The sequence below is a fragment of the Gouania willdenowi genome, chromosome 6 (assembly GCF_900634775.1).
Source record: "Gouania willdenowi chromosome 6, fGouWil2.1, whole genome shotgun sequence".
Lineage (NCBI taxonomy): Eukaryota > Metazoa > Chordata > Actinopteri > Blenniiformes > Gobiesocidae > Gouania > Gouania willdenowi.
Window position 1 is genome coordinate 3,088,298 of NC_041049.1, and position 26,462 is coordinate 3,114,759.

Genomic DNA, 26,462 nt, shown 5'->3' on the forward strand with positions numbered 1-26,462 from the left:
CATTAAAATGACTAGGGCTAGGTATCACCAGGTAACTCACGATACAATACTATCACAATATTTTTGCCCAGAATAACGATAATATCGCGATATAGCTATATCGATATATTGCAAGAAATTTCATCCACGATACATTACGATATCTATGTCACTGAAGAAATTCAGAATTAATTTACTGCACTGAATCCATTTCACAGTAATTACAAATCATTGTCAATCAATTTCACATGAATGACAGCCAAGTAAAACAAAGTGTATACTGCAGAGTGGCTCTTCTTAACACGCACACAGTGTAACTATGTATGTACTGCATTATCACTGTGTATCGATATTTGGTGCCAGTGTATCGATAATGTACGGCAAGACAAAATATTGTGATATATCGTAGTAACGATATTTTGGGACACCACTAAAAATGCCAGCAATCATGCTATATAAGCAACTGTGAGCCCCTGCAAATATTGTTGAGTTTAATTCACATAATGATGCTTTTTTTTTTACGTTACTTTTACGTTACTTTCTCTCTAATTAGACGTCTAAAGCACGAGTGTCAAACTCAAGACCCAGGGGCCAAATGCAGCCGTTTGGAGCATCCAATTTGGCCCACAGGAGAAAGTAAAAATGACAGAAAACATGAAATTTTGTGTAAATTACTAAATAATTCAGTGGTCCACATATCTAAAATTCACCAACTCCACAATATTTTTAGGGGCTTGTATTTTCCTTTTTGTTTATATCACATGTAGTATTTAACTGAAGTTGTTAATTGCAAATTGTGGAAAGAACTCTCAAAATTTTTCCACAAATCTTTCAATTTCTCACAAACAATTGCACAAAATTCCTCTAAATTACACAACAGTTGGCAACAAAATCAATCATTTTAAAAGTGAATTGAACAGAAATTAAAAACTAGGGCACAATCATTTTTCCACCTAAAATATACGACGTACTTGAGGTCAAACTGGTCCATATTTGGCCCCAGAACTGAATTGAGTTTGACACCCCTAAAGGGCCAGAGTTGACACAATGCTATAGCTCATGCTAACAGATATCAATGAATTCTTACACGGTGTGAGACAAAGCTTTGCTGTGTTGAGGTTGGTTTTACCTAAATGAGGATGTAGACAAACACCGTAGACTCCTTTAAAGTCATCGTGCTTTTGAACCTTGTTCTCTAGAGGAAAAACAAAGACTTCCTCCCGAGATATTTGTCAGAGTTTGGCCTCTTAGAGAGAGCGAGGTGAATTGGAGCCTAATTAAGGAGATAATGCCCTTTAGATACAGAACAAGTACCCTTGGTAACGGCCGTGCCCCGCAGCTTCAGAGCGGGTCTCGATTAAATTATGACAGAAGGAGAGCGTACTGCCAGACGGAGGCGGCCTCTCACAAATCCCATTTACGAGCAGGCTGCTCCACGGAAAATTAATAGCTTTCTTTGTCATGTTTGTGGAGGATCGCTTTGCATTTTGCTCATCGTGCGTCTGTGACACAAAACAGAAAGCCCAAGCCAATATTTCACTCCCATATCACACAAACACTGTTGTTTATGCTACGATTGAAAGTCACAGAACAGAAGTCACTTCATCGTGACTTCACTTGGGTTCATATGTATGAAAACCATCGGAAAAATTATTTTAAATTACAACATTTCCATGTCAGTTTACACTTTTACGTTTCATTGTCTTTTCCCAATCATACGTCATTATGGAATATTAAAGGGAACAAGGCCAACACGAACAAAGATAGAGAGGAGGAAAAAAAAAAAAAATTAAAAAAAAGACAACACTGACTACAGATGAGAATACACAAAAAAGGACTGTTCAGAACAACTCAAGAATGTTTGACCAGAGAGACATGTAAACCCATGTAAATTTGCGATGGTAAAATAGAGGACGGGACCCAGATAAGCAAACTGCTTCTCTCGTCTCCTTTTTCGGCATGTACAAAAAAAAAAAAAAATGTAAAAAAAAAAAAGTGAATGTAACCATGTCGGAAATAAACTGAATAAATAAATAAATAAAATAACTTCCTGAAATTTTGCTGAATATGCTTAATGCGGCTAATGCAGTTAACTGTTGTCATTCTTTTCATCTTCATACACAGCAAAAATGCGCTGAAATTAGTATGTGTTGAGATCACGTGAGATTTCGAGATATTGCATGAGATTTGACGTCCAAGCGTTTGCTACACTTGCTAAAGCTACACATTAGCACCTGGGTCAATGACGCATCAGGATTTCATTGCATGGTATTTCATAAAATGGGCATCATCGGGCAAGATTTGCATGAATATAATGATAGAAATAAAACTAAAATAGGGCAGAAAACACATTTGAATATATTTAGCCTGTGTTGGAAATGTCAAACGCCGTACTATACTCAACGAGTATATACTGTACTGTCTACTATATACTATAGTATATACTGTACTGTCTACTATATATTATAAGTAGGGATGTAACGATTCACTCAACTCCCGATACGATTCGATTCACGATACTGGGTTCACGATACGATTCTCTCACGATTTATTTTACAAAATGGGACTGTAGACAAAAATTTTTTTTGGGAAAAAAACTAGAAAATACTGTATTATTTTCCTTTTATTTTTCATTGTCAAAAGAATTCCTTGATAAACTATTCAAAACAATGCAATTTAACTAAAAATAAATCTTGAATGAAATAAATAAAGGAATAATAGAAATGAAAATGAAGCCTATTAATTTAAATTCTGGTTCTATAATAAACAATGCAAAACTGCATAATAGTTCTTTTTCTTTTAAAAGTGCAACTGAAAATGTATTTTGTGCCTTACCAATTGGACTTTAAAAAAAAAAAAACAGTGATTACACTGATTTACGTCATATTTGTTTGGACCAGCAGAGGGCGCTGGTAACACAGTGGTCGGTTGACATGCAGATATCTTGCAGTGAAGAAGAGAAGCTATGCTAGCAGACAGAGCTAATAGAAAAACGTGACTTTTACAGATATTCAAGTAATATTACTGATATTCTTTCGGTGCTAAAGGGGTAATTAATCATTTATTAACATATTTAAGAGTAGAAGGCGGCCAGAAAGAAACTATTAGCAGACTACGCCCGCCACCTACACTTGTGGATAGCGCCCTCTGCTGGTTAAAAACAGTACTGCGATTCAATTTTCAGAAAATCGATATCAACCGTGATACCTATGAATCGATTTTTAACTGCCTTACGATTAATCGTTTCATCCCTAATTATAAGTATGATTAGGATGATGAGCGTTCCCATTGAAGTATACTTCCAAGTTTCCCAAGATTGATTTGGAACCTACAGCGTTAAAAACCTGAATCACACTGAGGCTAAATATCTCTGTTGATTCTGCACCTTTACTTTGAAAGTTCTGAAAACATTTGAAGTGAGAAAGTGACCAAGTAGAATATCAACATGTGCTCATTTCATCCATAAAACTCACACATTTCGGAGATTTTCAGAAACCCTCCATTGTGCTACTGACTAAACTTCCTGTTAACTTCAAAACAAGAGCCCTATTTACAAAAGAGTTAAAAAACTAATGGAAGAGATGCTTTTACTTTGAAAAGGGGACCATTGATTTTTTGCTTGAAGCCGGTCCAAGGACCATTTCACGTTCCGCTCGCAATGCATCATGGGACGTTGAGTATTACTTACTTAAAAAATGTCCCCACATACTGTAGTATACATCCTGGAATTTCTCACATACTCAATTTTACAACACAGCCTTTTAGTTATATTAAAGATTATTTTCAAAACAACAGTCATGACTAAAGAGTCGCACCAAATGATAATTTGACACTTTGAATAACAGAATAAACAACAGAAGTAATTTAGTAAGTAACATTTAAAAAACTAAAGAAACTAAAATGAATGCAGTTGGACAGAATATTTAGGCGTCATGTCATTAACCCATTATTTTTCACAGTGAATTGGGTCCGTTTTACAGTGAAAACTATGGTGGAAATATGCGTTATTGTCCTAGAACATGTTGAGAACACCTGATCCTGATGTGATGTTTGCAACGAGACCAAAGAGAAGCCCGATGGGGCGCGTTCACAAACTCCAGCTGTTTTAAAGTCCTTCGTTCATTAAAAGCTGCTGATGGTATTATGTCATCACGCCAGTCGTAATCATGTAAACAGGACATTTGGAAACGTTTAGCGCTGAGGAACGCTGCGTTCTTAACATATCAGCGCACACACACACACACACACACACACACGCACGCACGCACGCACGCACGCACGCACGCACGCACAGAAACGTGAGGACGAAGCAGATGTGGTCCGACAGATGTTTCACATGTGATAAAAAATGTTCAGATCTTTAAATGTGTGGGCTACAGATGGAATGGGTGAAAGTACATTCAAGGTCAACGTTCCAAAAAGTTGCCGTAAAAATGTTAGAAAAGCCATTAACTTTTTATGAGACAGTAATAACTGTGGTTATTTAATGAAGCCTCCGTCTCTAAGGTCTAGTAAAGTTATTCAATCTTTTTAAGACTTTCTGCTCCTGATTTGGAGTTTGATTCATTTATTTTTATTAAGCAAAATCATCGAATTTGGGAATATTCATCAAAAAGTGGCATATATTAATATATGACTGAAATGCTTAACATTGCTAGTTACTTGTGAATAAAAAAGTAATCTAATTACTATTTACTATTTATTTTTACTTGATTCTAAAAGTAACTAAATTAAATTACACGTTACTTTTAGTTACATTCAGCAGCTGCCAACAACACTCCCAACCTCCTCATTGTGATTGTTGTGTATTTTTCTCTCAATTTGTGCATTTTTGTTGTTTTGAGTATTTGTGTTGTTGTTTTGTGAGTCTTGAAAGCAGCCGAAAAATTAACCAGGGCTTCCAAATTGTCTTTTTCAAAGGTTCCTAAATTCCATTTCCGTTGCACTTTTTTGTTTTGTTTCATCTTCATCTTTCCCTTTTAAGATGACTTTACTGGCTATTAAACTTCCTAAAATTGTACCAAACTCGCTAATCAGGGTTAAAAGAGTCAACTACTGTTATAAATGTTCCATTTTATATACAAGCTTCTGAACATTTACGGGACGTTTACGTCGCTAGAGCAATGTTAGTAAACAGGAAAATACCATGAAAATGTCTGATATAGTCCTCACGCTATGTACGAAACTCCGCCCACACGTGTGATTGGAGGTGGAAAGCTTCTGCAGTGACGTGCCAACAGGTAAACTCATCACCAGTTCAGCTAATACACCTATAGCTAAACCAGAGCCTTTTCAGAGTCATAATAATCTGAACCGCTTGTGCATCATATCACATTAAAAACACTTCAGATGAAGCTCTGCATTCATTTTCAGTCACAGGATAACATAATCACTATTCGCGCTGTTACACGTGAGAGAGATTTTGAACAAACTTATCGGCAGAATCGTAAATATTGGCCCGTTTTTTCAAACTTTCTATACATTCAATCACCCATTCTCTGGTGAATAATAGCAATAAATATGTGATATTGTACTAAAACATGCATGTAAGGCAGCTCCGTGTCATGCTGGGGCCTAGTTTTAAATAAAAAGAGACAAAGAAAAGGTGTCAGATTACATTTTCCTTTTCAGAACGTTAAATCTGTTTTCCAAGATCACAAAACATCAGAGGCCGTAAATAACTTCCTTTCCTCTTTGCTTTGGAAATGAAATCTCTGACAGGGTAAGAGCAGCTTCCTGAGCCGCAACATCAATCGGAGTAAAGATAGTCGACTTCCTGAGGCTGGACGACACGACAGGGCGTCACCACATGTGGGCGTCGTTATGGTAAACAGACTCAGACACAGCGACAGGTAGATACTAAAAACTATTGGAAGACAAGAGATGCTTTTGTTTTGTAAAGGGAATGTTTCATTTTTAGCTTGAGCCAGTCCCAGAACTATTTTACATTCCTCTCCCAATGCATCATGGGACAGTTGGGTATGACTATTGTGCCCACCGTGCATACTTGTCCTGATATTTGTAATACACATCCAAGTATTTCTCGCGTACTCAATCTTTCGAACTATCTATTGTGAACGCACTACATACTAATTTTGACATCCAATTTAGTATGAGTAGCATGTTAGTATGACGTTTACAAGACAGCCTAGAGGTCTCTTAGGAGAACTCTTCTTCTCTGCTTCATTGTCTAGTCTACTACCAACCCACAGAGTTGGAACTGTGGCCCCCTGAAGTCACAGATTTTTTTCAGGTCACAACTGTTTTTAAACAAAAGAGGTTTACACCAACATCTTTAACTTTTCCTGTTTTTTTACAACAACCAAAAGTTTTCATTTTGACTGAAAAAACTGTTAAATGATCTAGAAAACTGTTAAGTTATCTAGAAAACTGCCAAATGATCTAAAAAAAAAAATAATAATAATAATCAGGCTAAATTTTTCACTCCAATAGAAAACAATGAGATGTTTACAGGCAGTGGGGCCGTGTGACATCATCAATCATGTGATTTCAAGATGGCGGAACACAGGCACTACAACTGTAATGTAGTCCCATTTTTAAAAGGCAATTAACCAAATATGATGCATAATAATGTGTTTTGTTAGTTATATATCTACTCGTAAGTACATTCAGAAGATTTTAGGCCAAACTTGTAAAAACAGTGGAAGATCCCTTTAAGGCTCTCCGTCTCCAGGATTAGCCTCGTCTCCTTTCCACTCGTCTGTCTGCGGTTTTCTGGAAGCTCTGTGTTTTTCCTGATGATTATTCACTTTTGCAGGGAAGCATTAAAGGATGAACTTTTTAAGATGCCTCTAATCCAATGGACAGGGTTTTATAGACTTTGTAATGTTCCCCCGGAGGACGCCTTAAATGTTTTCCTACGGTGAGGAAGAGCGAACTCTGACCGATAAACATCGGAAACACGCTGTCAGGATGTTTGTGTTTAACCTCGGAGGATTCTGTAAAACTACAGCAGCTGAACACAATCGGCAGCCAGTCAAATCAGACTCATTTTTGTTGGGTGGGCGGAGCTAAAAGGCCAATCAGAACACGCTCTCAGCCTGTGTTTGGTCTAAGGAGACTGTTTGTTTTGTTAAACATCTGTTTTGGTGTACTGATGTAAACGAGACCTTCAAACACACACACAGTGAGTCTGAGAGCGTTTCAGTTTCTGCCTCTGGTTAACATGATGTAATAATCACCTCTGGAGGTAACAACGCTCCACGCCAGCAGCCCATTACATCCTTCCTGGTATTAGCGGCTCAAAAGATTTTTTTTTTCTCTTAACGTCTGGCATTCTTCTTAACTGTGAAATCAGAGCAGTAACTTCAGCAATAAACGTCCCTGTGGACTAAAGGATCAACGCCGCACGCCTCCGATACCTCCACGAAAATGAGTGACTGTGGAAAGTAAGATTCACTACATTTAAACTCAGCGTTGTGTTCTTGCGCACAAGTTCTCCTTGAGGGTGTCTGGCTTTTGCCTGGGCCCCTTTTGTGCTTTTATTTAGAAGGAGGCGCTGGTTATGCACAACTTTTTTATTTTTATTTTGACAAAAAACAACACGGAAAAAAGTATTTGCTGCTTTTTGTTTTAGTATACCACGACATTTTGGATGATAAACAACAAATACAACAAAGATAGATAATAAAAAAACTAACTAGTGTAACAATTCATCCATTAGATCAATGAATTGATTTTTACTCCTACGATCCAACTACATCTATCTGTGCTCAGCAGGTTGGCCTTCCGGATGACATTAATTGATCTAAAATAATTTTTTTTTAAAAGGTAATAAATCAATATTTTACTATACAAGGAATTAACGCCTTGGATTGAAGCACAGAAAACTTTATATTGATGTCATTGCATGTGCCAGCGTGTTGGTTGGACTTTATTCAAATAAAATGTAAATACATTTTACATTAAATGTTGTTTACGTCCATAATTAATTTATACACTATTCCCTTACAACAAACAGGAATCTATGAAATCTCACCTGCACTGTCCAGTACCGGTGATTTATGTCACTCACACTGGTTACATTAATATTTTGGCTAAAAAGTTATTGAATCGATTTTAAGTCACTGAATCGTTTCGGATCGAATCATTCTAAATTAACCAAAAGCATCCATGAATACAATAGTTAAAACGAACCATTACACCCCTAAAAAACACATTACGACAAAAAATAATTATTATTTCATAGAACAATACACAAAACTACAACAAAAATACACAACAAAAAAAAAAAAACAAGCGCACAAAATGAGTGAAAAATTTACAAAATGACAAGGAAATAAAGAGTAAATGTATTTGGAACGATTTGCATGTTTCTAATGACGTTCAAAATAAAAGCCCATCTTCTGAACGTAGTTAAATCTTTTTTATATGATTTACTCTGTATTCTAAATGAGCAGATTATTATCTGCAACTTATTTGTTGTTTTATTATTCTAATAAAACCTGTTTTATATTGTGGTTCAAACTGCTTTGTCTATTCACGGCTGCATATAGTAAATATTAGTGTTTTATTTTATTTTATTTATTTTACTTGCTTTTATTTTTTAAACAAGCGCCGACTTTTCTGTCCCTTCATGCATGTGTGAAATGCACATTGACTCTGTAACACCTCTCACCAGGCTGATAAATGAGATAAGACAAACAGAAGGATAAGTGGTTATAAATGTGTGTGCGTGTGTGTGGAACCTGTCCTACGAGAATAAAACGTATCGTGTTGCTCATCAAAACCTGAAGCGACACGTCACCTCAGACAAGCCGCTGTAGAACTCACTGTATGTGGGATCGACATCCAATAAATATCAATAAAAAGCAAGAATAGGCAAAATAAGAAAATGCTTCAGCCTATACCTTTTCGGTCCCTTTATGTATTATGTTAATGTTATTTTTTATTTCAGTTATTATATGTGTTGGTGTGTATATAAAAACTAAACTAAAAACAAAACTAAAAATCCCACCTTTTTTCCAAGGCTAAGTATTCACTAATTTACTTTTTACATTTTTTTTTACCCCAAATAGTGACGTTACAAACGTTGTTTAGCTTAAAAATGGAAATCTCTCCATCAAAGATACACACACACAACACAATGGTTCCAGACACACAAAACTACAACAGAAATACGCAAAATGATTCCAAAAATAAACACAAAATTACAACAAATAAATACAAAATGACAGAAAAACACAAAAAATAACTCCATAAAGAGAAGAGAAAAGTTAAATTGACAAAAGTAACACAAAAAAAAGAAATATGTAAGTAAATAAATAAATAAATGACAGAATACACAAAAATGACTTCAGAAACACACAAAAATGACTTCAGAAACACACAAAATATTATTCTATAAGCACACGAGGAGCACAAAGGTATCGAAATTGACAACAGAAATACACAAGATACAAAAACACACCAAATGACTCCAAAAACAAAAAAAATTAAAGCACACAAAACGTCAACATACGGAGGAAAAAGACTGTGAAGAGGAGTAACAACAGGAACAATGACTGCAGACGAGAACACATCACAAAAAAAAGGACAAAAAAAAAAAAAAAGGGAAGGAACGAGGTTGGATGTAAAATTATCTGTCTTCAAATTAGGGGACGGATCTGGATAAGCATAATGCTTTTTTCCGTCACCCTTTCCGGCATGAAAAAGGACAAAAAAAAAAAAAAAAAAACAATGATGTGATTTTGCTCTGAATGTCAAATGAATTTCTGTGAATGCAACCATGTCGGAAATGAACTGAATAAATAAATAAATAAATAAGACAAAATGACTCCAGAAATACACAAAATGGCAGAGAAAATACACAAAATGACTCCAATAATACACACAAGGAAAACTAAAAACAAATAAAAGTACAAAATGGCATTAAAAAAAAAATAAAAAATAAAAAAATCAAGAAAAATACACAGTACGACTCCAGCAAACACACAAAGGGATTACTAAAGTACACAAAATGTCAGGAAAAAACAAAAAATACACATGACAGAAAATTAAACAAAAGAAAACAAAAAATCAATAATGACACTTTGAACAACAGAAGCACACACCAGACGAATGTTCCCAGTTTAATGAGGACTGGTTTGTTTTGACATCAACATGGATTTCTGAATGAAAGTAAGTATTTGTCATTAAAAAGCAAAGTTCTACTTTGTTTATGGACACGAGATGATGGTAATTTGATTATTTTTTTATCCTTGAAACAAGCAACTTAAACTTCCAAATGTGGAATAAAGTTGCATTCAGAGGTCTTTTAATGTTGCAATGATTTAATATATTTCCTATCGACAGTGAACACAGGGTAGGGAAACTAAAGCACAAAGTTTGTGCAACTTTCTGTTTGAAATGAAAGTTTTTTGGCCTTAAATATTAGTATGCACTGACGTGATGTTGAGCTTGCAAATAGAAAACAATCTGCTGCACAGAAAACAAGTGAGGATTACCAACGCACGAGTTAAAATTATTCAGAAAAATATGCATGTTTGATGAAAAAAATCCCACGGCCTGAACAATAATGTGATTTGAAGCCTGAGGCTGAGACACTGGTTCCTGCTGCCAGAAACACGAACACACGCACACACACAACCCCCCATCCCCCCCCCCCCCAGGTCAGAAAATAAATAAATGAAATGAAAGGATTCTGACGTTGATGGTTGTTTGACTCACAGCAGAGAACGGGCGGCGTGCTCCGACAAACAATGAGTCGGTGAGCAGACGTGTTTACCTGCAGGATTTCTGCTCCTATAAAGTGGTTATGAACAAACTCTGAGCACTGACTGCACTGTTACAGAAAGTCAGGCTTCATAAATAAATAAATAAATATTGTCATAAATGCAAGTATTTCCCCAGAAGACAAAGATCTGATGGAGACGTACACACGAGCAACGAGGAAACCAGCGTTTTACTTCTATACGTATCATCTATATCTATAAAAGCAAGGAATCTCTGTCTGTGTGTGTGTCTGTCTGTGTGTGTGTTCCTCAAATATCTCAGCGCATCAGGGTCAGACAGAGCTGAGACTTTCAACACGGCTGCTGCTTGGTTCAAGGGTGTGCAACGTCCGATTTGTCTGAACAGTTAATAAATTATTTCATAAATGCAGCTTTGCAGAACAGCTCAATGTTAAAAAATGTGTTGATGATGTCGCAGGTTCTTTCGAATAAAGCAAATTCTTTTGCTGATGATGATGTCATAGGGTCCTCTCAGAGTCCCAAGCCCGGTTAAAGGAGGCGGGTTGGATGTTTTTGGCCTTGGTTTTTTCATTTTTGGTTTTGGCCAAGAATTTTCATTTCAGTGCATCCCTAATAATAAAAGTGATAATAATGTTTGAAAAAAAGGAGATTTTCACCAACAAACAGGGAAGAGTAAATGTAAGAAGGTGAACATTGTTTGTTTGTGGAATAGAAACCTCTGGAGTCTGTGAAGAGCCGACTCATCGCTTCACTGCCTCGCCTCATATTTACATACTAATCAGAGAGAGGATGTGAACGTCTCCTCCCTCCTTATAAAATCACCCTGTGCTGGTGTCAGATTAAAGAAGCCACTCAGGCCCTTATTCAACAAACACAAAGAGGATATGAATTTGTCGTCACTTCACTGTGTCTTTCTCTATTATTCCTCCTCCTCTCAGACCTTTTACAGCAGGGAAAACGAACCTCCATTTGGTTCCCACACATCGAGTATTTCCATTAACCTGTGAACACTGTCCAGTGATAATGAGTGTGACTATTGCAGTGCCCTGCTGGGGCTTTTCCTGGTTACTAGGGCTGGGACGATTCCCTTTTGTCCTGATTCGATTTAAATTGCGATTCCACAGTGACGATTATCACGATTCTTTTCCTTATCCAAACACATAAGCAGAATCCTAAACTTCTAGAAACGTGTCACAGTTCCAAAAAACAATGCACATCACATCACATTCAGTCATTCACTGATTTATCATTATTTATTCAATGATTTACTATTATTTATACTGAAATAAACAAAATAAAACCTCCATCAGAAAGGAGGTAAATAACATGTACAAAAAAACTAATTTGTACATAACTTTTTGAAGTTAGTCAACTGAAGCTTTTAATGTTGATCAAGCTAGTGTTTACAGTGTCTAGGTATTTGTGTGTATATATAAATATATATACAGTATAAAGTAGTTAGGCTGATCCAACAAAGAAGTCACAATGTATTGCAGTGTGAATATCAGCCTAATTTTTCCGTCTGAGTCACAGTTAAAATATCACCTTTTCCCCCTCATACTAACGACAGAATAACGGTTGTTTGTGTAGAGAGCCTAATTTTATTAACTTCTGACATTCAGAAATGATCAGCGCACATTAGTCGTCATCATCAATGTTACACTTGTTATTTACTCTGTAGTGTGATCAAACTGTGGCTTTACGTGGACACAGTGCTAAAATAGTCGACCAGCGTGGACATCATTCTGACGTCTGTCAGTTTAATTTCACAAGCTGCAGCTGATGTGCGCACCTCGGGTGCACACACACAGCTGATCAGCTCCACAATGCAGCAGCCACCATCCTTCCAAGGAAAAGGAGTGGACAGCAAGGATAACATATCATTAAATGTAACACATTCTAAAACTGGTCAATTTGAACTTATTAGAAATGCTGAGGGTCAATCTTTTGGCGTGCATGTGTAGCTTGGAGGAGGTGTCCTTAACATTACAACAACAAACTATCTCTGTGTGATCGTAGGATAAAATATGTGGAGGACAGCTTTCCATGGGGACACAGCAGAGGTTTATTCTCCCAGAGGCTGAAGCTCTTTATCAGGCCTTTGAAGAGTGACTAAAGTCAGGAGAACCACGTGTACGACTTCTGTCAGGGTAAAAGACACACACACACACACACACGTAACCGATCTAGTAATTAACCACCACTCGGTCCTCGCCCTCCTGCGTGCACAAACACGCCGAGTCACAACAATCACAGAAAAGGACTTTACCTGTTCAACAGCAGGTGTGTCTGTTACCCTAACGGGGCAGGACTGAAAGATATCAGGGAAACTTCCGCAGAACGACAGTCAGCAGTTTACAAACATTTTAGAGTGAAATTAATGTCTCTGCATCGTAGGTTTGGAAAAGTTAAAATAAACACAAAAAATTACTTTTTTAAAAAACCATTAAATTAAAGAAAGATACACTAAAGGCTAGGGATGTAACGATTCACTCAACTCCCGATACGATTCGATTCACGATACTGGGTTCACGATGCGATTCTCTCACGATTTATTTTACAAAATGGGACTGTAGACAAATTTTAAAAAATACTGTATTATTTTCCTTTTATATTTAATTGTCAAAAGAATCCCTTGGTAAACTATTCAAAACAATGCAATTTAACTAAAAATAAATCTTGAATGAAATAAATAAAGGAATAATAGAAATGAAAATGAAGCCTATTAATTTAAATTCTGGTTCTATAATAAACAAAGCAAAACTGCATAATAGTTATTTTTCTTTTTAAAAGTGCAACTGAAAACGTATTTTGTGCCTTAACAATTGGACTTTAAAAAAAAAACCGTGATTACACTGATTTACGTCATATTTGTTTGGACCAGCAGAGGGCGCTGGTAACACAGTGGTCGGTTGGCATGCAGAAATTCTTGCAGTGAAGAAGAGAAGCTATGCTAGCAGACAGAGCTAACAGAAAAACGTGACTTTTACAGATATTCAAGTAATATTACAGATATTCTTTCGATGCTAAAGGGGCAATGAATCATTTATTAACATATTTAAGAGTAGAAGGCAGCCAGAAAGAAAGTATTAGCAGACTCCGCCCGCCGCCTACACTTGTGGATAGCGCCCTCTGCTGGTTAAAAAAAAATACTGCGATTCAATTTTCAGAAAATCGATATCAACCGTGATACCTATGAATCGATTTTTAACTGCCTTACGATTAATCGTTACATCCCTACTAAAGGCATAGGACGACAAAAAAAAAAACAACTATTTACTCCAAAAACACATAAGACGACAACAAATGTACACAGAAAAACTGATTTCTCAGGACATCCCACGCACTTTGGTCTCAAAAAAAGTTCTGAAATGTTCACCAATTGAGATGAATAAAAAAATGCACAAAATGTTCTCTGACTTATTTGATTAGTTAGTGTTCTCTAATCTAAATGATTACTGGTTGGTTCTCTGGTAGGTTAATTAGTTGTTTAGAGTGTTCTCTAGTTAGCTGGTTCATTTTTTATCTGTTCTCTGGTTTGTTGGCTGGATGGAAAAGTGGTTGGTGGTGTTCTCTCATTGGTTCTCTGGTTTGTTAATAGTTTGTTAATGTCTATTATTGTTGGTTGGTTATATATATAGATTTTTATATAGAATTATATATAGAATTTTATATATAGAATTTTAAATTATTGATTTTAACTCAACTCAACTTTATTTATATAGCGCAAAATATGACAAAGCAACACAACAGAGCTACACAAACCCTGCAGGGCCAAAACGTAAAAAGCACATCTTTGATTTTCCATCACCTTCAAAATAAAAGCTCTATTTGTAACCAATAAGAAAGTTTATAGTCGGGCGGTTTCTGACTCAGTGAAAGCTCGTTTTAAATATAACAATGTTTACCGAGCCTCCATTGGACACTTTAAAGCCAACAGCTCACAGATAAAAAAAAAGAACAGAGGTTAAAATTTCCCATGATCCTTCACTGCACCAGTCCTCAGCAGCTCTTTATCGCCGCACACAGAGTACAAAAGCTGTGATTGGAGATAAGGCTGAAAACATCACAGCTTTCTGACATTCAGGGACAAATGTAAAGAATTCCCAGCAGGCCTTGCAGCCCCTTCCTCTAGAAACCATTGAAGTACAGACTGGTGGCACAAAGATAAATCCAGTTGTGGAGGCGCGCGGTGGACAACTGGCCACACGTACACAGCCTGGTGTTTATTCATGAGTGTGCAGTGAATAAGTTGAGATTCCCACAGCTCAAGGACAGACTTCCTAATGAGCTTTCAGTTCTGAGGAAAACAAGGTTTATTTTGAAGAAATGCAGAAGGAGAAAATAATATTTATACAGGAGGAAAACACCAGACGAGGCCGAGTCAATTCAATCCCTGTGGGATGAAAAATCTAATCTCACACACTGAGCCGAGCCGTTTCATTGGCTATAAATCTTTCACAGTCATTGTTCATCTCTTTTTAAAAGACATTCACAGCATCACAGACAGGTTTAACTCTCAGCTTTGGACAAACGTGACAAAGACAAGTGGAAGAACAATCCCTTTTCCACATCATTCCTAGAGACGCTACTGTTATTTTATTACCGTACTGTTAAAGTTATGCATGTTTTTGTAGTTTTTTTAGGTCGTTGTGCGTCATTTTGTGCATTTTAAATGTTTTTTAGTTGGTTTGTCTGCAAGTTATTTTGCCTGTTTTTGTTGTTTTTTGTGCGTTTAAAATGTTTTGTATGTTTTGTGTGTTTGAGTTATATTGCGTGCTTTTGTTGTTTTTAACATTTTTTTTAGATCGTTTTGTGTCATTTTGTGTGTCTAAGTTATTTCACATTTTTGTGCATTTTAAATGTTTTGGAGTTGTCCTGTCTGTTATTTTGCCTGTTTTTGTTGGGGTTTTTTATGTGTTTTGTATGTTTTTTGAGTTGTTTTGTGTCTGGGTTTTAAACATTTTGTATGTTTTTTTAGGTCGTTCTGCGTGTTTTTGCATGATTTTATTTCGAGTTTTTGTTGTTTTTTGTGCGTTTGAAATGTTTTGTATTTTTTGAGTTATTTTGTTGTTTTATGTGCATTTTAAACATTTTGCACTGTCTTAGGTCATCTTGCATGTTTTCCGAGTCATTCTGATCACTTTGATTTTGCGTGTTTCTGTTTTGTTCATTTATGGTGTTATTTTGTATGTTTGATTTGTTTTTTGTGGGTTTTTTTTTAGTTATTATGCAATGTTGTTGCTTTTTGTTGTTTAGTTTACTTTTTGAGGTCATTTTGCCTTTTTGTTGTCTTTTCATGCGCTTTTGTTGTCTTTTAGAGTCATTTTGCTTGATTTAGTGTGTTTTTAGAGTCCAGCAGGATCATCATTTAAACACATCATTGTCATCGTTCTGAGTTAGTGTTTCAACAGTAAAGTGAACAGAAAGGAGCATCAGCATTGACTCCAAAGCTGCGAGGAGAGGAAAAAGACACTCCAACTCAAGAGTCACTCACAGACACAAAGGCACTCAGACTGAAGCCTCCTCAGCAGGATTAGTCTGTTTTAGTTTAGAAAGAAATACTTTGAAAGGCTGTGTGAGCTCATGGAGCTAATTCATCTGTACAGAAACACAGAAACCAGTCAAAGAGCATCAAAAATGACCTCAAAACAGCATATGGAGCCTCATTTTTAACACTGACTCATGCATTAAAAGGAAGAACGCAAAACAATTACTATACAGATCAATTATCTGACAAATTTGGCAAATTCTTGGCCAAAGGACAAAAAAGATGAAAAAATAATAAAAAATTGAAAGTATAACACTGCTCTCCCTTTTTTATATCCTCCCTATAATAAAATCTTTCTTACCCTTCGTTAGGGAGGGCTGGTGATGGTCACAATTACATGCATTGCTGTCTCAAAATGATTGAACTTCTTGTAGTGTTGACCTTTGACAGCATGTGCAGACAAGCAAAAAAAGAAATAAAAACTTGAAAGTATTTAAATTTCAATAAAATACAAAATACAATTTAAATGTATATAAATTAGAATAAGATTAAAAATAAATTCTGATTATATTTAAATGAAACCTTATGTTTTAATTATAGAAATGTCCAAAGAGGCAGATTAAGTTTAATAACGTGTTTAGGTTTCAAAATAAAAGAATTCCTGAGCTGATTACATTTAATCAATGTTGTAATTACCTTCATTTTCTAAAGTACAGCCTTTAAAGGCAAGAAAAACCAGCATCTCAGATCAAACTGGAATGTAGCATCATTTTAGACACAAATGTAGCATTTTAATGTGGGAAAACCACAAACATTTATTTGAGATTTATGCATTTTAAATGTATTTTCCAGCTTATTTTCCCCCAAAAACTGGATTTATTCTTTGTTTCAACAGACCTCTTTGTTAAAGACTGTAAAATAAAACACATTTCCTCATCTAGAAATAAACACTGTTGCGTTGAAACTTGCTGAAAAATGACAGTAATCCAATGAAAACAGTGAAAATCTCTGAGGTTTCTCCAGTGAATACAAACAGAGCAGCTCTAGAATGCTCAGTCATGCAGAGACGGCCTGATTAGTGCTGACTCATGCATTCTCCAGACTCGCCTGCAAACACGCAGGAGCATCAGAAAAATAGGTTAAAGACCGCACGGGGATCCAGTCGAGTGCAGACACTCGTGTTCACTCACTTTCTTTAGCTTTACATTTTTAAACCCTCAATATTTGTTGTACTTTTTTTTTTTTACATATAAAGGGTTGTTGTTGTTATTGTTGTTTTTTCTTATTTTGCTTCAGTGTATGAACTTCAAAGGGGGATGCAACAAGTCTAGATGACCTCTTAACACGATGGATTTAAGGATTTAACCCGTGTCTGCTGGACTACAACGCGTCACTATGGCAACTAGTCTTTCACAGCTAACCTGGTCCCGACCAAGTTTTTCTGCAGCTTAAATGTTCGCTAGTGATAAAGCCCCGCCTCCTGACCAATCAGATCTCTTAGAAAACGAGCTGTCCAATGAAAGGTGATGTGTAATCACGTCACTGTGTGGATCTGATGTGATGCTGACCATAGACTGTAAAAAAAAGATGCTGACGAGAGAGATGCAATCCTTTCATTTACTGATGACATCCTATAAGAAAAATAAGATTTATATCTGATAAACTGATAAAATGAAATAAATCAGCTGATAACACCTGCATGCATCGGGCGATTTCACACAAATAAATTAATTCATGTAGTCAAAGGTAATGCTGATAGTCCTGTAGATAATATTAAATATATGGAATTGTTTCTATAGCTTTTTAATTTACTGCTAGCCTTATATATTATCTTATCCTCTAATTAAGGTGAAACAGTGCAAATGTAGTATTTATTAGGTGCTTTTCTAACTGGTAGACCCTTCAGACTAGACAGTACCTATGAAGTAGCCTGGATGCTGCTAATGAAGAGTGAATGAAACTAAAGGTGGGACGAGGACTAAGCCTACAAGGGAAAACAGTGATTTCAGTTAAACATCGACCAGAGACTGAAACCATGTCACGCTTAGATGAGTAACTCTACACTCTAGCAAACACTGCCTTGACCTGAATATCCAGTCAAGTTAAAGAGTCAGAACGGAAGAGTCGCGTTTAGAAAAGTCCCTGAAATATTAAAAAACAGCGTTTAACAGCTCTAATCCTTCATGTGCATCTTTTCTGTACTGTTAAAGCTCTATTGTAGTAAAAAAATAAAAAAGTAAAAGCCTTAAAGGCATCTGACAGATGAAACTGGAGGATTATAAAGACTCATTTTTATTCTCATTGGAAAAAACAAACATTTAAAGCTAAAACTTGTTTCTATGATTTGTTATTCAAGTCAATAGTTAAGATAAAAACAATAGTTATTTGTGTTATCAGCCCCAGAAGTTTAATCAGCATGTGGACGATTAGCTTTGTGAGGCTAACAGCCAAGCTAGGCTAACCTTGCTCCATTTGTCAGCTATTTTTAAACAATTTCATTCTGACTAGGGGTGTGAAAAAAAATATATTTCACGATATATCGCGATTTTTTGGGTGCCGATTTATTTTTTTTAAGGGCTGATATTTAATCAATATTTTTGTGCATTTGTGCAATATTTCAGTGGGTACAATGCTTTTAATGTGTAGCAATGGTTACTTTATGCATTTAATTTTATGATGGCAGTGTGTAATGCCTGCAATATTTATGTATGCACAGGCATTTTATTTTCAATTTTTTTCAAATTCAATAGCTAAACATTTGAGATGCTTTTAAAAAATGTGACGGATCTTAATTAGCAAAAGCTAATAGTCATGCTAACATTAGCCAAGTTACACTAGCTACATTTGGCAACTGTTTAACATTATCAAATGTTTTAGGTTAAAAACCTTTTTAACAGACTGTAGGAAAGACTCCAAAGGGATTCGTTATTTTTGAGCAAATGCTAACAGTCAAGCTAATGTTAGCCATGTTAGCTTTGCTGATTTATTTTACATTTTAAGTCCAATACTGTAGCTCAACATGACTTTTACCCTGTTCATATACTGTACAAAAACCATGATTTAATATTAGATTATTTTAGAGCAAAGGCTAACAGTCAAGCTATTGTTAGCTTAGCTACATTTGACAGTTATATGCAACTGTTTTTGAAGATTTTTTTTAATATTTTCAAGTTGTTTTAGATTAGTGAAATCCAATGGCTAATGGACAGACTCATGTTAGCCAGGTTAGCTTTGACAGCTATTTGCAACAGTTTTTCAACACTTTTGAATATTTTAAAGATGACAACATATTGATATCTTGAATATTGACATCTATAAATATCAAAAGACATAGTGGGAATATTCAGTTAATAACACCTTCTTGACAGAGCAAAGGAGAAGCCTGGAATAGCTTTAGATAATTTTTGACAAATATAATCTTAAAAATTACAAATTGTTTGCTAGTTTGGTCTTTTTTTCTGCATATTATACGGTTTTAAACTCCTTTTTCAGGCATAAATAACATTTTACATGTTAAAAGCTGACATGTTATTAAAATAAACTCTCAAAGAGCAAACTTTGGACTTTTTTTGTTGATTTTTAACAGTTTCTTGGAGACTTAATGGCCTGGCAGAAATCCCAGTGATGGTGAAAAGTATTTATTTATTCGTTTCTTCCTCTATTCTTTGAGGAAATTCATTGTGTTTACAACCGAGTCACCTCCTGTAAAGAATCCTCAGACCTTTCCCCAAGAACCAAACACAGCGTCCTCCTCAGGAACTGGAACTGCTGGCTCGACTATGACTCAACACGTGTTTCAATTAAAGAGCATTCCTGTTGTACACAAGGACACAATACAGCGAGCCCAAATAGCTGCCCGCTTACCTAAGCTGATAAGAAAAGCTCTGTGGTATTCGCTGTGACGAGCTGACCTTGTTTGGAAAGTCGCAAGAAAAACGTTCCTCCTCCACCTACGAGATAGGAAAACACTCCCGTTCTTTAGCGCAGCCGGAAGATGAGCCGGGAATGAAACGTGCGGGAAGCTCAATGAATACAAAATTAGCTTCAACGACGGTTAAAGTTGTTCTTAGTTTTTCTTTACACGACTACACAAACAACGTCAAAAAATGATAAAACTACTCCAACTACACACAAAACAATAAAAAAAATACTAAATACTCATAGATTTCAAAAACACAAAAAAACAAGACACACAGCACAAAATTCACAAAACGACTTAAAAAAAAAAAGAAAGATAAAATGACTCCAAAAGCACACGAAAGAACAATAAAAAATGCACAAAGCAATAAAGTACACAGAATGAAAACAAAAATACCCAAAATGACTCGAAAATACACAAAACGTGAAATAACCACACAATATGACAACAACAAAAACGAGGGGTGTCCCAACCCAGTATCGATATGGTATATCGGTCCGATTTTAACCTGAAAACAAATATCGGATATCTGATTCAATTTTTTTTTTTTTCATTTTTAATTATTTTATTCAATTGTAGAATATTGTAGATATTATGTTGAAGGTTAAAAATGATGTAACCAATTGGTTAATAATAAATGGGTCAGTTTTACTCATCCCTACTGTTGCTGACTATTGTTCTTTGTTCTACACAATATATTAAAAAAAACAGACAAAATTATTAAGAAATAAACAAAACAAAAAAATGCATGAAACAAATTCAAAAACACATCAACTGACCCCCCCCCCCCCCCCCCCAAAAAAAAAACATACTGTATGAAACAACAAAAATACACAAAATGACTGAAAAACACACAAAACATTAAGACACAAAATAACAAGATACCCAAAATAATACAGAACAAAAATAAGCAAAATGATTCAAAAATGCACCAATGACCCCCAAAAATCTTACGAAACAACAAAAATACACAGATTGATTTAAAAAATGCACAAAAAGATAAGAGACACAAAATGACAAAATTGACAGAATGAGAAGTTCACAAAATGACTCAAAAATACACATAACAAATTCAAAAACACATCAAAAGACTCCAAAAAAACATACGAAACAACAAAAACACACAAATTGATCAAAAAATACACAAAATGAGTACACAAAATTACACACAAAGACACAAGATGACCTCAAAAAAACATTAAATAACAAAAACACACAATACAATTTAAAAAAATACAAATAAATCACCAAAACAACTTCAAATACATACCAAACAAAACGATAACAGAATAGACAGAATGAGAACAGTTTGCTCTGTGTGTTAAACCCATAGACCTTTAGTGACGCTAGTTACACCTGACAAAGTCCATAGAGCAACTCCGTCTACCACAGCAGAACAATGAGTCACCATGAGAACCACGGGAAACCACAACACTTTCACATGAGAACACACACACATTCCTGTGCTGCGTAAGTGAACAGGTCAGAGGTCAACGTGCACAACAAAGCCCCTCAAAAAGGATGAAAAGCAACACCTTCCTGAGCAGATTCAGTTTCCTGGTTGCTCCGACATCCAATCAGCAGCTTTTACTCCCGTCACAGCAGCCGACCAATGAGTGAGGAGCTTTTCCCAGCATCACAACCAGCATTAGTTTATAGACTCACAAACATCGCACAACAGACAAGAGATGTTCAGCACGAGAGGAGCTGTGCAAAAAACTCACACTGTACAGTTTTGTATTTCATTAATAATTTTGTGTGTTTTCATATTATTTTAAAAGATAAAGAAAATCTTTAATAGGAAATGAAGGCTTCTCGCCAGCGCTGCTGAGCGTCGGGGCCCCCAACGTTGTAATTTCTCTCCCCTACAGAGCGATGGCGCCCCCTACGTTCATTTTTCAGTGACGTAGGTGGGATTTTCTGTAGTTTTTCCCTTCTTTTAATAATTGTTGCACAGGTTGTTTTAACTTTGTTTTCAACTTGAATAACCCAGAAACACATACATCAGCCACACCATGTATTTAATATAGGCAATTGGCTCGGACGCTCCCGTATGAGGACCACTGCAGCCCTATAGCTGCCCCCGATGCTGCCTGTGTGCATCCTCTGAGTCAGAATACGGATGCCTGTATCCAGACTGTTCTGATCTCTGCTCCGTCTGTCCGTCCTCCTTGCGGAAGCGTCTCCATCAGCCTCAGAGTCCAGAGCACCGATCAATCCTGAACAAACCTAACGTGGTGATTTAACAACTTTATGCTGGTTATTCTTCTACTACAAACTGTCTGACTTTTACTTCATCCACACACTGCTGCGAGCGCTCTCTCTCTCTCTCTCCCTGACAACATTTCTCTGCGTCGTTGCTATGACAAGGCAATGTGCATCATGACAAAATGAGTGGTTAGATGATTCTGTGCGAGCAAGAACGATTTAATGCAAGTTTCATTGTTCCACCTGGTCTAATGTGACAAAGCTCAATTTTGTGGTGGCATGAAGCTTATGAAACTGGGAAAAATCCCAACATTATCCATGTCATTGTTTAAGCCGCAGGGTTCAAAGCGTGACCAAAAAACTAACTGCTTATAGTCTGGAAATCGTCATTGTGTTTGTTTTTCTGGTCATTTTGAGCATTTTTATGACATCTTATTTATTTTGTGTTTTTTTCTACTCCTTTGTGTGTCTGTTTGGTCATTTTGTGCTTCTTTTCTGACAATTTTCACAAATCTGTCCAAAGCTTGTGTGTATTTCTACTTCTTTTGTATGTTTTTTTTTATTCTTATTGTGTAACTTTGTTGTCTTTTGTGTATTTTTAAGTCATTTTATATATTTAAGTTGTCATTGTGTTTGTTTTTGTGGTCATTTTGAGCATTTTTATGACATTTTGTACATTTCTGTTGTCCTTTTATGTGCTTGTATTTTAGTTTGTGTACTTTTGTGAGTTAGTCTAATTTGTGTATTTTTCTCCTCCTTTTGTCATTTTGTGCTTCTTTCCTGTCATTTTTTGTATCAGTCCAATTTTTATGTGTATTTCTACTTATTTTGTATGTTTGTATACTGATTGTGTATTTTTGTTGTCATTTTGTGTGTTTTTTGTCATCGTTGTTTTTTTCTTTCTTTCAATTTGTGTAGCTTTGTTGTCATTTTGTGTGTTTTTGGAGTTATTTTGTGTATTAGTTTTGTGTGGCCTCACAGGTCTGCTCTGTAAAGTGTTGAACACGTGTGTAGTGAGAGTGAAAACACAAACTGTTACACAACCCCTCACAGCTGCCTGTGAAGCACCGAGACTTTGACTTTCCTTCAGCATCGCTGCCATGGCAACGCACAAACAACCGCCACAGACTTCCACCTTCTGAAACTCTGCTCTCTGATTGGTTTCCTGCCTGGAAGCCTAGATACACTTTGACTCACAGTTAGCGAGTGACTCCGCCCCCTCTAGACCCAATAGCAGCTTATCAGCACCCGATGATGCTCCTGGCACAATTTTTTTCATTAATTTGGGAATATTTTGCTGAATAATTTGAGAAAAATTGCAGAATTTTGGAAACATTTTGTGATTTTTTTCAACAACAATTTACAACTGAATTATTTGGTAATTTACACAACGATTCATGTTTGCTCTGTCATTTTCACTTCCTTCACAGGGCCCAATCGGATGCTCTGAAGGGCCGGATTTGGCACTCGGGCCATGAGTTTGACACAAGTGACTTAGAATATAATTAATTAATCAGCATCGAATCAGAGACGTACAACTTTTATCACAGCGAGGCCACAAAAATGTGACATCATCAACATTCATGTCAGCTGTTAGAATAAAAAAATCAATGTGAATATTAGTGTTGTGACTTTTTTTGTACGCATTTTCTGTATCGTTTTGAAATCAAAGTGTCATTTTGTTGTCTTTTTCTGTAACTTTATTTATTTTTTGGAGTCACTATGTATTATTATTTTTTTAAATCATCTGTAATTGTGCGTATTTTTGCAGTTTAGTGTGTGTTATGAGTCATGTCAGCATTTAAAATAATGACAAATCTGGGCATTATTGTTTTGCGTGGGTATTTTCTGCAATTTTGATAGTCTATATGCATTTTTTTGGAGTCATTTTGTGTATTTATTTTGTATCTTTCTGTATTTTTGTAAATTATTTGGAGTATTCTGTTATTTTTTTTTTTTTTGGTGTTTTTGTGTATTTTTTTGTCAATTTTTGCTGTTGAGTGTCATTGTCACACTTTTGTGTTTTTGGGGAACTTTGGTGAATTGTTTGTAAATTTGTGCGTTTCTATTTTATTTTGTGTAGCTGTGTTGTTTTAGTGCTTTGTGTATTTCAGTTGTCAGTGTGTTTGTTTTTTGGGTCACTGTTGTGTATTTTCTCTACATTTTTTTATTTTTTCTGTTGTCCTTTTGCTAGTTTTCTCCTCCCCTCCCCTTGTTATTTTGTGTGTATTTTAACTTATTTTGTACGTTTTTATTATTCTTATTGTGATTTGTTATTTTGTGTATTTTTTTCTCTTTAGATTTATGTAGCCTTGTTGGCCTTTGTTGTGTGTTTTTGGAGTCATTGTGTGTTTGTTTTGTCATTGGAGGTAGACAACCCCCCCCGCCCCGAAAAGTATAGGTAACCCCTGCCCGCCCCCTCACCTCGTTGGAGGGGATGCTGACCACCCCGGTGGACCTCCTCTTCTCCCGAAGCTTCCTCTTCTCTATCTGCCCTTTGCCCTTCCGGGCGCTGGGCCCTGCTCCCCGCTTCTCTCGGACCCTGGTGTCCGGTTCGCTGTCCCCTTCTGGTCCGGCCTTCCCCCCCTCCTCGGCTCTCTTCGGGGCCGGGCCGGAGCAGGAGGACCGGGGGCCCGGGGAGCTGCTGCTGCTGCTGCTGTTCGCGGCCCCTAAAGGAGCTCCGGTGGCTGCGGCAATGTCTCCCAGCATCTTGGCCCTCATCTTCTCACGCTTGGCCTTCCACTCCTCCAAGAAGTCCGTGGTGGCGTTGGGCTTGAACCCCCCCGTAGCCATGCCCCCCCTCCCTCTTGCCTCTGGATCCGTCCCTGAGCGCGAAGTGGTTTGTGGATGAGCTGAGCGGGCTTCCGTCCTCAGTGGCACCGCATTCCTCAGGTGAGGGAAAAGTCCAACAAACTCCCCCAAAAAGTCTCTCTTTCTTTGCCTCCTTCGCTCCGCTGCGGGATTTCAGAGTCCGCGATGCGGCCAAAGGCTGAACTCAGCGGGGGAACCAGCTCAATGCGGACCGTCGGTCCGGACCAGGTGAGTCGAAGCAGAGAGTAACTCTGAGGCACCGAGCCCGGAGAAACACGAAGACTGCCGAGTGGAGCCGAAGATGACGTCACGGAGGTGGGCGGTTTCCTCAGAGACGCAGGTGGAGTAAAGACGAAATAAATATAGAAAAAATACAATTTTAATTATTTATTACATTTTTTAAAAAAAACATAATTCAATAGGAAAAACATAATTTAAATAAAGATACATAAAATTTTAATTTAAAAAACATATTTCAAATAAAAAACGTTATTGATAGAAAAACATTATTTTAATGAATAAACTTAATTTAGATTAAAAATAATAATAATAACTTAAATTAAAAACATAAGTTAAATAAAACAAAACATAATTTTAATTTAAAAAACATAATTTTGACCTTCAAAACTGTATAAATAAAAAAACGTAATTCAAGTTTTAAAAACATAATTCAAATAACAAACCTTATTTTAAAAAATCATTATTTAAATTGAAAAACATTATTTAAATTAAGAAACTTAATTTAAATTCAAACAAAACATAATTAATATAAAACAAAACATGATTTAAATTGAATAAAAAATATTTATCTCAATAAAAAAGTAATTTAAATGAAAAAACACAATTTAAATTTTAAAAACATGATTCAAATAAAAAAACAAAGTTGAAAAAAATATAATTTAACTTAAAAAAACATAATTTAAGTTTTAAAAAAAACATAATTAAAATTTTAAAAACATAATTGAAATAAAAGAATATATAATTTTAATTTTGAAAATAAATAATTTCAATGAAAAACTAATATTATGTTGAGATATTTGAGCTGTTTCATATGGGAGGTAGAAAACCATGGGTTTACGCATTAGATGGCGCACTAGTACATTGAAGTGCAATTTTTTTTTTTACATTTAAAAAAAAAAAAAAAAAGACGTGCAACCGGACGTTGATTGATGTGACCGGAAAATGGCTGTTGTTGCCAAAGACATGAATACTGTTGCCGGAAGGTTGCTAGAGAATAAAATACTGCTACGTGCTATTGCAGTGACTCCACTTGCTTTTCTCGTTTGCTGATAATTATTTTTGTTGCTCTGCTGATGACCTTCAAATCAATGTGAAAAAA

General features: G+C 36.0%; 1 protein-coding gene across 1 annotated transcript in view; it reads right to left on the minus strand.

Annotated features, from left to right (window-relative positions):
* Positions 1-25,418, minus strand: part of pawr (PRKC, apoptosis, WT1, regulator) — a 58,129-nt gene extending 32,711 nt beyond the window's left edge. The window contains exon 1 of the mRNA XM_028450602.1: positions 24,737-25,418. Coding sequence (XP_028306403.1) covers positions 24,737-25,105 — 369 coding nt within the window. The 5' untranslated portion in view covers positions 25,106-25,418. The remainder of the gene's footprint in view (positions 1-24,736) is intronic.
* Positions 25,419-26,462: the final 1,044 nt, after the last annotated feature.